This window comes from Pelodiscus sinensis, chromosome 2, assembly GCF_052426305.1.
Source record: "Pelodiscus sinensis isolate ZL-2025 chromosome 2, ASM5242630v1, whole genome shotgun sequence".
NCBI classification, from domain to species: Eukaryota; Metazoa; Chordata; order Testudines; family Trionychidae; genus Pelodiscus; species Pelodiscus sinensis.
The window spans coordinates 73304874-73320648 of NC_143053.1; the positions used below are offsets into that span (position 1 = coordinate 73304874).

Genomic DNA, 15775 nt, shown 5'->3' on the forward strand with positions numbered 1-15775 from the left:
ACTCCCTGGGGAACGAGCCATTTCTGCAATATATTTTCAAAATGGCAGTTGGGCTACATGGATGGAGGTCATTCTTTGCTCAGGGAGAATTTTCTGCTGGGGGTAATGAAAAGTAATGGCTAGGCATTACATGTGGGCCAGGAGAGGCAGCAGGGTACATTCCTGTGGAAATTTAGGATGAGCAGTACCTGGAAAACATGGGGCAACTTAAAGAGAGATTCAATCCATCCCCATCCCAGCCTAACTGGCTCCATGAGTTACTTAAAGGAGAATTTTGTCAAACCACTTGCTACATTTGGGCAGTACAAGCATCATCACACACTGATAAACAGAGTTGTTCAAAACTCAGACGAGGAATAGTGGCTGCAAATCTGGTAAGGATCTTGTTTATTTCCTGTCTCAAGAACTGACTACAGCAGTGGTGGATTAGACCTGAAGTAGCAGCTAATACAAGGGTACATTTTTATGCTTTTGGGTGATGAAGATAGTGAAGGAGAGGCATGCCCAGAAAGCTTTAATATGATGTTTTCCAGCTTAAAAAATTCTGCTTAACAAAATTTTAAAGAAAGAAATTTTGAGAACCATGTTTATTAAAAGACAAAACATGCTGGCCAGCTGCAATAAGCGCCCAATACAATAAACCGCAGTTCCCCCCACAGTTAGTTATTGGACACAATATGAAAAGAGAACGCAGCTGATCATGTTCTCTTTTTCCTGACAAATAGAGGTTGCGTACCATGGAAGTGACCAGGAGGCAAATTCTATGCTACTGTCCCATATCATAGCACAGTGCTGAGGAGCTGGTATCTATGGACAGGAACCTGTGGAAGAACAAACCATGCACTTTGCTTTCGGGTTCTGCACATACTCCTTGAAGATCAACCTCTGGAACACTTGCGCTTCCAGATTCATTTTCCTGTCATGATATTTTTAAGTTATGACTTCTCAGTTCTCTTCCCTCTATTTGTCTCAGCAGTCAAAAAAGCAACTTAGTTTGTCCTCCTCACACTTCTATTTCTTGACTGCATCTAGCAAATTCTATCACTGTCCCTTTCCTTGTTTCCCTGAAGGTAAAGAAACAATTCATCTTTCTCATTTTTCACCTTTTGACACGAAGATTTGTCAAGCATTCTGCCACTTGTGTTGCCCGATGTCTGATCATTCTCAGTTTATGTTGAGCTAACATTTCCCCAGTTGTGGCCTTGATGCAGTGGTGATTTCTAAAATGAAATACAAGGAAACAGTTAATACAAATATAACACTAGACCTCTTATAACAATACCAAGAATGAAATACAAGCACAATTTTTTTCAGTTCATTTTGGAATTCCAAAAAAAAAAAAAAAATCTCGAAAACAGATATCCTGTGCTAGGATTTAAGATGGTAATGATTGTCTCCCGAATATTTATTTTATTTTTGTTTCAGATGAAATTATAGGTTAACTGGAAGGCGTCTGAGTATGTTCCTCGTAGGAGGTAACGGATGTACACTGCAGTACAGTGGAGACTAGCCCTGGGTTACTTCCTGAAGACTGTAAGATGCCTGGAAAGAACCTCTGTACTAGATTCTAGCAAGGAAAGGAATTGCTATTAAAGTGACTGGGGGTGCAGAGGGCAGGCACCGAGGCTGATTTATTTGCTGTAATTACTTTCTCAAGTGGTAACACAGGATGTGCAATGGAGATAGTGAAGTGAGGGGGGTTTGGGAACCAAATTAAGGATTGATTCTACAGCACTGTCTTCATCAGATTTTTTTTAATAACTCTTGGGAAATTTGGGGCAAAATGACACCATTATCTGATAGGCCACTGTCTTGTGCTAACTGACAGAACCATGCTTTCACCATCTTGCCCTATAGTTGCTTTAAAGCAGGTTGCTACCTCATACTAACAATCTTATGCACTGTGTGTCTGATAAAAAGACAGCATGAAATGTGGCTGAAAATAGATAAAGTGCTTTATGTTCTTTTATCCAAAAGCAGCATGTGAACTAAGCCACTGTCCCTATCATGTAGCTTTCTGAAAGCATTCCATTTTGCTATTTTCAATATAGCTGTGTTTCTGTAACTTCATTTTTAGTTTTCCTTGCTTGGCCACTTTGTTGAACTTGTCTTGTGGCATGGCTCAAATAACTACACAGAATTTGCCAAGTACTTGTATCCTTACTTTGAATAGCAAGTTTAGCTGACAAAAGGGGTGTCGTGTGTGAGGCATGTGGATAGGGCTCCTGAATCTGGCAGCATTCACTAGAGAAAGGGATAATGGAACTGCTACTGATGCTACCACAACAAAGCAAGTGTGTGGGGGGGTCCTTCTTCCCTCATGAGAGACTGCATCTACCCAGTTCAGTTATAGCAGCACTCAGATGAACCCAGCCATCAAGCATGCAGATAAAGCCCAAACAGGAAAAACAGCAGCAGCAACATACCTTGTATGGAGGTCCCCTTATTTCATGAGCATCACTTCCTCCCAAACCCATTTGGCTGCTGTCTCTGGAACTTGTATCAATCAAGAAGGCTTGAGGCCCCAGCACAGTTGCAAACATATCCTGGTCCTCACTTAGATTTTAGGCTGGGATGATGGTGTCCTCTTCTCTCCACAGCACACAGCTGGGTGCCATGGCACCCTCAAAAAGAAACTCTGCTCCATTAATTCCAAAGTGCCAAAAAATGAGGCAGATTTTCTTCCCTGACTGGAAGGTCTACTGGCATCCCCCACATTGTTGCACTGCAGCTTCAGACTCAATCTTCTTCTGGCACTGTCCCATGGAGCATGGGATAAGCTCCTGGGCAAAAGCCTTTTCACCTGGTCACAACACAGTTCAGTAGACACCATCACTTCACCATCCCAGAGGTTCGCAAATGTCCTGTATCATCTCCACCATACCAGTTGGTAGATATGCTCATATAAAGGCTTTGTCCGAGAAATGCTCCAAGAGCTGCTTGATAAATGCAGCATCGCAAAGAACTGGATGCTGTTGAGAATGTGCATGCCATGAGATCTAAAGAGCATGCTGCAGCCCAATCAGTACAGGTGAGGGCCTTGCAGAAAACTTGATCCCAGATCAACAGAACAGAATTTTTTACTAGAAAGACGCAGTGCAGTATGAAGTAATTGCCCGTCACAGCAACTATGCCAGCTGCATTTGAGATCTGTAGTTAAGTTAATTTTGCTCACAGAAAGTGCAATTTACTGTGCAGTGGTGTACCTGTGTGCCACAACTAGTAATAGTGTGTGTGGACTGTTACTGGCATGGCAGGAGATCCATATCTTCTTGTGTAAGTAAGATCATAGAAGGCATAACAACATGGCAATGCATGCCACATTGCCTCCACAGTGGTGCTGGATAAGAAGAGCTGTGTGGCATGCACCTTCCTCCAAAAGCCAAGAAAAAAAATCTAGCAAAGGAGAACCTGCTAGCAGGAGCCACACATAAATGGAGCTCTACCTCAGGAACTATTTTAGAGCAAGCCATCGTAAACTAGGAACGTTGTGAAGCCCTCCATTCAGTTATAAGCAAGAGCAAAGTCAAGTGGTGAAAATCTCTCCTTTTCCCTCCCCCCTACTCTACTGAAGGGGAGACAAATATGCCACACAACTGGAAACACACCCAAGACTGAAACACTCAAAACACTTGCCCCAAAAGTGTCACTTAAGAGAAAGCGGCAAAGCTAAAAAAGTGCCAGGGATTAGGATATTAGGCCATGCAAGATGAGGACACAAGACGAAAGCTATGTCAGATTCAGAGTCGACTCGAACTGCAATTTCCCTTATCCTAGAAAGAAGGTCACAGTAGGATCTAAGAACAATTCCCATTCCCCACTGCCATTTTGAGTCAGTTATTGTCAAGGCCCAAAAGATGCCCTCCTCCTCCTCTCACTAGGGACATAGTTGCAAAAGCCTGGTTATCCTGCAAGAAATCCCGTACACAAGGGGAAGCACATCCTAAGATGCAGAAAATTGCAGGGAAAGCCAAGACTACTCTTAGTGGTCTAAAACAAAAGATTTCAAGAAATCTTTAGAAAAAACCCAAACTCCGACATATACTCTAAAAACAACTCTATACAAGATGTGTGTTTTAATAACTCCATTAACAGAGCAGACTCTAGAGCTCCACCTGGGCTCAAGCAATATTTCATGTTACCAGTTTGAATTTCACTTTAATGGACAAAAAGTAAGTAATTAAAAAAAAGCTCTTACCCTTATTTAAATATGGCATAGATGAAAATAGCTGAAAGAATGCTTTCTGGATTGTCATTTTGTGACTGTTTTATTAAAGAATAAAATGAATGTACAGACTCGCAAGCAATCATTGTGACACTACAACATACATAGCTCTTACTAAGAGCACAATGGAAATTTAACTTCTTGTTATTGCAGAAAGGAACAGGTAAGCTAATATCAGCTGGTGAAGTGTCACATACAATTGCCTAATGTTTCTTGAGTATTCAAACATACTACAGACTCTTCTTTGTGCAAAGATGACATATTATGTGTCTATAAAAGCAATAGAAACCCTGAAGAGAAAATATATGGTAGGTGAATAAAGTTTCACACAGCAATTTTCTGAATAAAATTGCTGTCGAAAGTTCATTCACCTATTTTATAGGATTTGCAATACCAGATTAAATCAAATCAAATACAGCATTTTGCCTTTAGCAGTGGCCAATACCTGCTGCTTCACAGGTAAGTAAAGAAGTGCAAAAAAATCTCATCGCCCCAATACATATGTCCAAGTGTACCATGTTGTACATTGGTTAAAACGTTATTTGCAGATAGCAGTAATAATGTCACAAATGAAAACATAAAATGTCATTACCATAATCTTAATTGTAAATGCTTTCCATTCTTTCTATTGACTACTTAGCTATCTGGTACCCTGCAAACCTACGGGCCTATGGCCAGTTTTGCAAGGACTTCCATCTTCATTATGAAATGTTGTGTTAATTAAATTTCTGTTCTTTGTTCATTTCAGTTTTTTGTTCACTATTTTCCATCTCTTTTATTCCCCCAAAGGTAAGCAAGTGACAAATCTGAACCTAAGAGTTTAGATAAAATGCTGACTCTTACCTACTCTAACGGTTAGGAGTTCATGTAAAACAATAATGGCTTACATGTATCTACTGAAATTTGAGTATTACAGATAATACAAATTAAATGAAGTTTCAAAACACAGTTTCCTTCACTCACAACTCACACATATTCCACACAATTAGTAAAGTCTGCTGCACCTACCACACTACTTCTGCTGACCTATGTTTGCTGACCTACTGAGCCTAAAAGCTCCAATTTTGCAAATCACTGCTATTCTGCAATTCATGTAGGCCTGTACTTCAAGTAACTTGCTTAAATCCTATTGATTTTAATGGAACTTAAATTGTAGTACTTAAATGCCTGTTGAACAGGGATGAACACAAGTACATGCTTAGATGTTTTGCTGAGCTGTGGCCTACATTAATAGTTTTGGAATGGCCCAGTGTTTGAGATAATTGGCTCCAACTACCATTTCCTTTTGCTACATGTAAACTGAAAACAATGGGGGGAAATTAAACCAACCATAACCTCATTACACCAATATTTAAGAAAAAAATTATTTTATTTCTTAAAAAAATCTTTAAGAAATGAGAACCATTTCTGCTTTGTCAAGTGGAAATCATGATTAGAGTGACATTTTTTAAAGAAACATTTCTATGATTTTTCATTCACTCTTTTCTAATATGCAACTGATTAGTACTGTTAGAACATATTTCTCACATCATTAAATGGTTTAGTTTACCTCAAACCACAAATACTCAGTCACATGTTTTATTTATTCATTGTGTAAACTAAATCCATCCAAACTCAGTTTATTCAAAATAAAGACACTCTCAGGTACTGTATTCTAGCATTCAATACAGTATTTGATATGTACAAACTGAACAACAGTAAGTGCACTCATCTTTCAGTGCTACAACCTCTCAAAATCTATTTTGCAAACTTTATTTTAATACAGGTTGTTAATGAACATGTTTATACAAACAAAACTAGGAAGTGACAATAAAATATACAAAATGTTTTCTCTGACATAGAAACCATTTAAAAACCCCTCAAATACAAGTATAATACGCAGGATTACAACACTAGTGCACAGAACACAAAAGCTTCAAATGTTTTCCCCCCACAACAGTTCTTACTGCAGATGTTTACAGACCAAGAAAAAAATGGCCAGCTAAATAAGTTCCTGATAGTTTTATTAGAAATATCTTAAAATCTTTCTGTGGTGTTTCTATATTGATTTATTGTTTAAATACACCGGAGCAATATGTTAAAAAGAAAGCCACCTCACTACCAATAAATACTAGCTTACCTGTTTAAGTGCCTTTTTGGTGTGCTGCTGGAAGGAAGACACTAGCTTGCTTTGTACTGTTGTGTTAGTAAGGCTTGAGTCTCGATTGGAAGACGCTTCTTCAGATATCTGCTTCGGACAAACTATGAAAAAAAACCATTTTAGGAATAGCACTGTTTAGGGGCTTGAGGTCTTAAAAGCTCTTAAAAATTGAATAAGGAGCCCCTGTCACCAGAAAGCAGTATCCATGGCTAATGGCTCATGAAAGTCATGGAGTCCCAGGGTCTGCATCAACTTGAATTTTCAGCCACGGTCTAATGTCTAATTCATCACTTCATAAAGGTCCATCCTAATCATGTTCAATTGTAGGCTCGAACAGAGGTGAGAGCTGAGTTCCAGAATAAGAATGTTCACACTGGGAGTTATACCAGAATAACTATAGTGGTATCACTTTATTATTAAAATTCCCCTTGTATACATCCAAACTTTAAGTGACATCAGGGGCTAGGCCAGCACAGAAGCTGTGGAGTCTAGGAAGCTAAACTACATACACCAAGCTCTTTTGCACATTACAGGGTTCTTCTTCCCAAATCAGAAAACTAAACTTTTCTCTTGAATGAGCCAGTTTGTTATAGAACCTAAGTCTGTAAACTTTTATGCAACTCAGGAGCTCATGGGTATTTTCCATGTGATCAAACCTTGATGTGGCAATTGAAATATATAAATAAAATATCACTGTGTTTTCTAAACAGAAATAGACAGTAACTTCTTTTCCCAGGGAAGTTTAACAAGATTATTACATGTCTGAATATATATTTGGAAGAGACACACTGATGGCCCTGTGTTCTAAAAATATTTGTAAATATATAACTTCATAACAGATTGTAATGGCTTCTAAGGAATCTGTCATATAAATAATGCTTGGTAAACCAACACCACACACATGCTTATTTGAATGATACACTGGAATAACTCACATAGAGAAGAGCTCTAGTATCCCAAGCAAATGTATGTTGCTATTTTTCAGGTCTCTTAAAAGACATGTTTTGATGAGTTAATATTACAGTACTTGCTTTAAAAAGCTACCTGAATATGTGTGAGGGTCTCAGAGTAAAAAAGTAATGTAAACTATTTTTTTAAAATCCAACTATATTTAACACAGCCAAGCAATCCCATTAGACTTACTTTTCAGCAGATATAAGTAAAATGGCTGTAAAAATATTTGCAGACATTTGGAGCCTTGTCTATATTGCTTCTCCCACCAATTTTGAATACCAGTCCTGCTAAAACTGTCAGAATCAGTTTGAGTTGTGGGTAAATTTTCCCATGTTCACAATAAAGTGATTATAATAATGGATTTAAATCCTGCCCTTAGATATACAGCAAAGACTGCCACATACGGTACCTTGGAATATCAATATCTACTATAGTACTGTGCACATGTGAACAACCAAGTAGATGGTATCTCAAGAGTGCAATGTCACATGCCACATGTATAAAAGCAAGTTTGGGATCCTCAAAAGAGTTCCAACAGTGTATATCAGCAGTAAATTTAGTTTTATATTTTTATCTTGCCTTGCTTGTTTTTCTTTTTATTCCTCAGTGGACTATGCAGAGAATGGTCTGCCACTCAGTTTCTTCATCCTTGGTAATGCCTTTCACCATCAATATTATTGAAACTTTTTGTGTGTATTTGTAAGATAAAGTATGGAGATCTGACAACTTAATTGCCAATAATTCATTGCTAGCATGAAGTATAACTAGTAACGTATTGAACATTTGTTTTCATCTTGGGAGAAAAAAATAGTCAATACTCATCTCACAAATAGTGAAGAAAGAACTACTTTTTATAGTTATGTCACTAAGTCAATACAGTTCTCAGTGGATTGGGAAGCGAGTTTTGCCAGAAGCTTTTAGTGAATTTTTTCTTTTTTCCTTAAGCTGAAATTATGCCTTAACACCCAGGGGAACTGGGTGGACAAAAAATGCCTTGAATTTTACTGCATCATATCAGTGAGGATTCAGTCTTTTTCACATGATCAGCAAGGCTCACTATCAAAGAGACAGGTTAAAATAGCAAGAAGATGTCAGCAGCAAATATGCTAGTCTAAATATTTATTCAACTCCATCTCTACAATATTTGTGTACCTGAGATATAAAATACACAAGGCAAAAACAGTAGCTTGATATTTTAAGTTGCTCAACTTCTGTTTCTACGTCCCTTTTTATTTTGAGTAAGAAATTGTGATGATTTTTATATTTCTATTAGGTAGCCACTTTGAGTTGTTGGCAAAACAAAGGGGTCAAAGAACTGAAGGAAAAGCAAGAGTAGTTCTATATACATAAAACCTACAACATAAGAAAAGGAATAATAATTGGACTCTGTTAATAAAAAACAAATGAATTTTAGAAAAAATATGACAGGAAAGCCACAAACTGCCTTCATAAGAAAGTAAGATGCAAAATGTCCTGTCATTAGACATATAAGTTTATTCCTCCATGGTCACAGGGAACCATACCCACACCTTATATAAATCAGAATCTCCAATTTTCATGCAATTTCCAGGATATAAGCCCAAGTGCCCTTCATTTACTTTATTGATGATAAAAGTTCTCAATATTGTGATGCTGTATCACCATTCAAATGACAAGTAGTCACAGGGCAAACGTCAAACTCTTAATGCAAAACCTCAGGGCAAAACCACAATGTTTGTAACCATATATAATAAAGGGAGGAGGGGAAGTCCATTATCTTACTTCCCGCAAATGAAAAGTGATACAGAAATAAAACTAAATGGAAAAGTCAAAGTGTAGAAGCAATAGCAATATTCCCTGGGGAACAGCAGTAAAAGCAGAAAAGCAACACCTCAGCAAGAAAACGGTCAGCTCCAAAATGCAAAATAGAATGAAGAATAGTGTAACAGCAGGAGTTAGAAGCAAGAAGAGCTCACAAATGATAAGTAGATGTAACTGCCACATGCACACATACCCTAATATCAGTAGTGTGGAATCCTTTGTTCTCTTTGGATTATAAAGTAGTAGCAGCAATATGACTGGCTGCCTATGCAAAAAGTTCTGAACAACATGGAGCAGAATGGAAGAAACATCTGGGTAGTCAGCAATTATTCGCTACTAGTGCCAAGAGGAAGTGGGGAAGAGAAAGGAAGCAAGCAGAATTAAGGCAAGGGAGGCACTTCATTCAGTGGTATAATTAGCATTAGTTTTCTATTCTATATGTCATCTCCTTCAAGGGTATGGGACCCAGTAGGACAGGGGTGGGAAAAACTAATCTCCCACAGGGGTGAAGTGCACAAAATCGACTAACTTTGGCTCCCTAAAGGATCTGGCATGTGAGGGGAATGTCTTTCTCATTTTCAGTCAGAGGCCATGTCAGTGAGGGTGTGTGTGGGGGGGGGAAGACTGCCTCTCACTTGTGTGTGGCCCCTGATGGATTTTTCTTTAGATCAGCAGCCTCAACCCAAAAAAAGCTCCCCACTCCTGCAGTACAGAAAGTGAACAGAAAGGGCTGAGAGGCCACAAATTATTATGTCTTTGAATTGACAAAGGAGCTGGGTTTCAGGAAGAAAGGAAATAGAAGGTAAGAATTCCTTAGTGAGTATTCAGAATAAAATGAAAAGGGTTTAAAATAATAAAATAAATGTGTCAACTTTTGACAGCACGGCTTACTAACTTACTAATTAACTGAGGCTCATAATACCAATATTCAGTAAATCAGTGCACTCAAAAATGTTTAGTGAAATATAATTCAAAATTCCTATGAAGCAACAGCACTGAAAGTTACTGGCTATGTCTAGACTGGTATGATTTTCCGCAAATGCTTTTAATGGAAAAGTTTTTCTGTTAAAAGCATTTGCGGAAAAGAGCGTCTAGATTGGCACAGATGCTTTTCTGCAAAAGCACTTTTTGCGGAAAAGCGTCCGTGCCAATCTAGATGCGGTTTTGCGCAAGAAAGCCCCGATCTCCATTTTCGCCATCGGGGCTTTTTTGCGCAAAAGTTTTTAGCTGTCTACACTGGCCCTCTTGTGCAAAAACATTTCGGGAAAAGGGCTTTTGCCCGAACGGAAACGTCAAAGCATTTGCGCAAGAAGCACTGATTTCAGACAGTAGAACGTCAGTGCTTTTGCGCAAAATCAAACGGCCAGTGTAGACAGCTGGCAAGTTTTTGCGCAAAAGCAGTTGCTTTTGTGGAAAAACTTGCCAGTCTAGATGCAGTCACTGAGAATAATAATAATTAGATTTATTTATGAACTACAGAAAAAGAAAATATCCCTGAATGCTTATGAAGCCCCATCATTCCAAATAAAAAGAACAGTTGATTTTGATTTCAGATTGGCCAAGGCCAGACTGATTTAAAATCAGACCAGAAAAATCAAGAGAAGTATAATTGCTTCCTTAGTATATTTATCTCAGCAGATGAAAAAGTTGGACTACTAATAGCCATATTACAAAATCAATTAATATTGCTACCATATCCTAAAAACTGTAGTTACCTCAAATAAAATCTATGCCTACAGGCTTAATATTAAACTATATAGAAATCATCCTCCAAAACATAAATCTGACTAAAATATTCCATAAAATTCATGTATTTTCTTTGGGTGACACAGATATATACTTGTTTTGACATAATTGGTCATGGGTTGTCAACACTAATATATAAAGAAATTCATGTAAGTCACTCTTTGATCTGCACAGCTTAACTTGCGAAATCTGAACAGTTCATATCGCCAGTCTATTAGGTTGATTCTTTATAAAGCAAAAAGTAGTTTGGGGGATAAAGTGATTGTGTAGTTCTTTGTATAAGGAAATAGTAACATTGTGAAAACATCAGTAGCAGTGCTAAAAGACTTTTTTTTTTAATGAAAAAACAAAAACAACAACAACAAAACCTATAAAATGTTATGCTCATGTTAAAATAACCAATGCAGCACAAAATATAGTGGAAACTAAAAACCTCCATAAATCCCAGAAAACTGGGATCCTCATTCCATAGCAAGGCAACTTTTGCATCAGAGAAGTACGATCTGTTACTAACCAACCACTAACCCTTTAGGCCTCACTAACTGTGCTCTATAATAGAAAATAAAGAGCCAAAAGACCTCACTCAATTAGCTCTCAACCTTTCACATTGCACCACCTCTATAGTTGGGACCCTTCCATCCTCAGCAATGAAGCAAAGGGTAGGCATCTTGCCCTGGGGAGAGGAGAGAGAAATTTCTTTTATAACTGTTGGTGGGGAAATGAAGAAAATTAATCAAAAACTGGGTCTCTGTCCAATATGTAAGCTGAGGAAGAGCCCTGTATGTGATCCCATTAAACTTCTGCTGGGAAAAAGCCCACTGCATATTAGTATCAGAATATACACCAAACACAGTCAGTGGAATTTCTCAGCATCATTCCCAAGAATTCAATTGCTGTAAATTGCAGGCTACCTTGAATAAGACAAAATGGCCATTCCTGAGAAAGAAGAGTTTGGAAAGTTTCAATTCCTATTTCATAGCTAAAAGAGGGGGAAGAGTAGCTCCCCATAGTCAGGAGTTATCCTTGTAGTTTCTTAGCCCAGAAGATGGAATTTCAACAGACTAGCAACTGAAAAGACTCAAGGTGAATTTGATCCTGCAACTTGTGAATGGGTAAACTACTACATTTACAAGTACAGGCAGTCCCCGGGTTACGTACAAGATAGGGACTGTAGGTTTGTTCTTAAGTTGAATTTGTATGTAAGTCGGAATTGGTACATATTGTAGGGGAAACTCTAGCCAAACATTTCTCCAGAAATCAGTTTTATTCTCCCACACCTCACTTCCCTCAGTCCTTTATTCTCAAGCTGAGGTGTCTGCTGAGAAAAGCCGCTCCGCGTCTCCCTGGTCTGCGGGGGGGAAGCAGCTAGTGGGGGTTGCCTCACCCCGTTTGTAAGTAGGGATCCGATGTAAGTCGGATCCATGTAACCCGGGGACTGCCTGTATTCTCATTTACACAAGTGCCATCTTTCTTTTGTTTTTCTTACATATACCCATGACTCTGTAAATCTACTCCAACTCCTCTGATGAAGTGGGTTTTACCCAGAAAAGCCTATGCCCTAATAAATCTGCTAGTCTCTAAAGTGCAACAGCACTCCTCATCGTTTTTACATTCACTGTTACACTACTGATGAAGTAGACTACACTAGAGTGTCGAAAGAGGATATGCAAATTCTGCGGGAATTTGCATATCTTCTTCCGATCTCAGTTTCGAAAGCAGAGCTTTCAAAAGTGAAAGTAGTTTAGATGCAGCTTTTTTGGCAAACCTCCCCTTTGTCGAAAAGCAGCTCTCTCTCAAAAAATGAGGTTTACGTGGCTTTTTGACAAAATGGGGGGAGGGGTCTGCCGAAAAAGCCACATCTAAACTACTTCCACTTGAGATTGGAAGAAGACATGCAAATTCCTCTTTTGACACTCGAGAGTAGTATAGATGAGCCCACACTGTATTCGGTTTCACTTTGGCAACTAGGGAAATTCTAAAGTTAAGAAAGTGCTGGCAACTTTAGCCTTTGTTAGCAGGTAATAAGGCAGTGATGGGCAACCCAGGTTAGTGAGTGTTCTGCATGAGTGGCTCTCCATCTCAGTGAGCCCAAGACTGTTATAACCAGAACAGTCTCCCAGGATGGGGTAGTTTTGCTAACTGCACTTGCATACCTAAAATATGTGAGGAGCACTGACTGCATTCAAACAAAGTACTGCTACAATTCAGAGGGAGCGCATGGCTCTCTCAGTCAGTACTGTATTGTGTGCAATCAGCACAAACATGTGTCACTTTAGTAATACCTGTAGGAAAAAACTACACAGATGGAAACCAGCTGAATCAGGCAACCCTGCAGGTGAGGAACAGTAAACAAAGTATCTCATAGGCTGCACATAGAACCCCAATGGGCTGCATGCAGCCCACAGGCCACAGGTTACTCACCACTATAATAAGGTCAACTACGGTTTTCCCATCAGCATAGGAACTCCACCTCCCTGAAAGGTGGCAGATGGATTGATGGGAAAATTCTCCTATTGACCCAGTGCTGTCTACACTGGGGTTAGATAGGCTTAGCTTCTTCACTTAGGGTTGTGGATTTTTCACAACACTGAGCAATTAGTTGTGCAGTCCTAATTTCCTAGTGTAGACTAGGCTTTACTCAGAGCTGGTCACACTTTAGAGTCTATAATTGGGTTAGGATTGGAAGTGGCAGTCATACCTTCTTATAGATTGCTACTGTCTCCACCTTGAGATCATGATGCACTCCTCCAACTGGAGTGAAGGACCATGTTGGCAGACTGAAACCGATGGATTTCACACAATCTGGAGATGGGTTTCAAACAATCTGGTGATGGATACGGTTTTGACTACAGACCACATTAATGATCTATCATACCCAGTAGAATACTATAACCATATCTTATACTAGACCAGGGGTTCCCAAACTTTTTGACACAGGGACCAGTAAATCCATTCACAAAATTTTGGAGGACCGGCAATGTTCATTTGCATATTCATTAATCAAATGATGAATATTCAAATAAGTTGTTTCTGGTCCTCCCAAAACCCCCAGTGCCAGCTTTAGCAAAGCTTTTGATATGGTCACCCACAATATTCTTGCAAGTTAAGAAATATGGATTGGATAAATGGACTGTAAGACAGACAGAAAGCTGGTTAGACCAGGGTTTCCCAAACTTTTTACTTTAGTTGGAACCCTTTTTTTTCAGTACTGCTTTTTGCAGCCCAAAAATATAAACACATAAAAAACAAACTGAGAAAATACCAGACATATAGCATGCCTCGTATTTTCTCATTAGGTAAGTTGTATTATTACTAGATGAATCAGTTTGTAGTTTCGAACTGCCTGGCTAGTAAATGTGCTCAAGCTGCAAGAGTGTGTCTACCAGCCAGACAGTTCGCAACTACTCGAGGGGTGTGTGTGTGTGGGGGGGACGACAATAGAATCCCCGGGCAGGACTAACTCATGCTTTGTGGGGGAAAAGGAGGAACGGAGGCAGCGCCCCAAGATCTACATATGGCCGGGTCAGTCCCCCTCCCCGCAGGCCGATTTATTCTTCCCCCCTACCTCCCCCGCTACGCCTCTGGCTAGCCCCACTTCTCCCAACCCCCTTGCGGGCAGCCAGTTCTCCCCCGCTTCTCCTCCCAATCTCCCTTGGCCAGCCCTCCTTCCGGCGGCCGCTTCTCCCACCCCCTCCACATCTTCCCCGGCCAGCTCCCTGGCCCCAACCTCGCACCCCCTGCAGCCCTACTTCCACCAGCCCCCCAAACTCCCCAGCCTGCCCCGATTCCCCCATCCAGTGCTGCTTCCGGTGGCCAGCTCTCCTCTCCTCCTCACCCCAGAATCCCCTGGCACCTGCACCTTCCCTTAGCCCTGCACCCTCCTGATGCCTCCCCCTTCCCTTACTGCCCCTGCCCCCTTTGCCCTCTCTTTCCCCGATACCCACCCCCTCAGCACTCTGCCCCATTCTCCTCCTGCCCCTCTGTGACCTCACACATGACTTGCTCCATCCTGCCCTTCCTCATGCCCTCCCCTTCTTTCTAGCCTTCTCCCAGCACCTCCTCCTCCAGCCCCCAATGCCCTTCCCCTCTCCTCTCCTCTCCCAGCATCACCCTGTCCCCCCTCCCACTGACACCTCCCCTCCTGCCCTTTCCCTCGTTGTCTGCACTTGGCCCCCTGGCATTTGTCTCTCACTCCTGCACCCTGTCCCTTGGTGCCTTCCCTTCCCCCTGCCCAAGCCCCTTCTCCTTCCACCCTCCCTGCCCCCGCCCACCTCCGCCTCGCCGCCCAAACCCGTTCCCTACCTTCTGCCTTCCACATTGCGGGGCTGGAGGCCGAACCCCGCCACATGCCTCTGGAGAGTTTTAAAATCCCGGGCCGTGACATCACGTCATGCCCGGGCGTCTCCCCCCCCCCCCCCCCGCCCCGCCCAAGTGCAACGCCGCACATGGGCAGCAGCAGGCAGTGAGGAGGAGCCGTGCACGGTGGGGACGCTCTGGGAGCGGGGTTGGAGGACGTGGGGGGGGGCCAGCGCGGGGGCCTGGGCCCGCTCCAGGCAGAGCCGGGGGAGAGACCCAGCTCCACGTATTGGTGGAGCAGGGCCCCCGGCTCTGTAATTCACCAGCACTTCTGGGTTCAGGGGCGCGGCTCTGCTGGCAGCCACCAGGCATGCTGAGGCCTGGTATTTTTTTCCCATGGCCCGGTACCGGGCCGTGGCCCATAGTTTGGGAAACACTGTACTAGACTATACCATTTTGGATCTTAAACTTTAAGCATGGCTTCATCTTTACAGGCTCTCAGTGTACTAGGATGACCTAAAATTGATTAGATAAAGCCTGCTCAATAGCTGCTGATAGAATTCTCATTCCAAACCAGGTAACTGGGGCATGAACAATTTTTTAACATATGCCAT

General features: G+C 41.1%; 1 protein-coding gene across 9 annotated transcripts in view; it reads right to left on the reverse strand.

The window, feature by feature from the left end:
* The window catches only part of ASXL3 (ASXL transcriptional regulator 3), a 161775-nt gene that overhangs the window by 64866 nt on the left and 81134 nt on the right, over window positions 1–15775 (reverse strand). For 7 of the 9 annotated variants that reach the window (XM_025180831.3, XM_025180832.3, XM_075920751.2 and 4 more), the window contains one exon: window positions 6345–6466. In XM_025180831.3, coding sequence (XP_025036616.3) covers window positions 6345–6466 — 122 coding nt within the window. Of the gene's footprint in view, window positions 1–1103; window positions 1221–6344; window positions 6467–13563; window positions 14387–15775 lie in introns of those variants that run through there. The other 2 variants (XM_025180835.3, XM_006115356.5) reach the window with 2 other exon arrangements.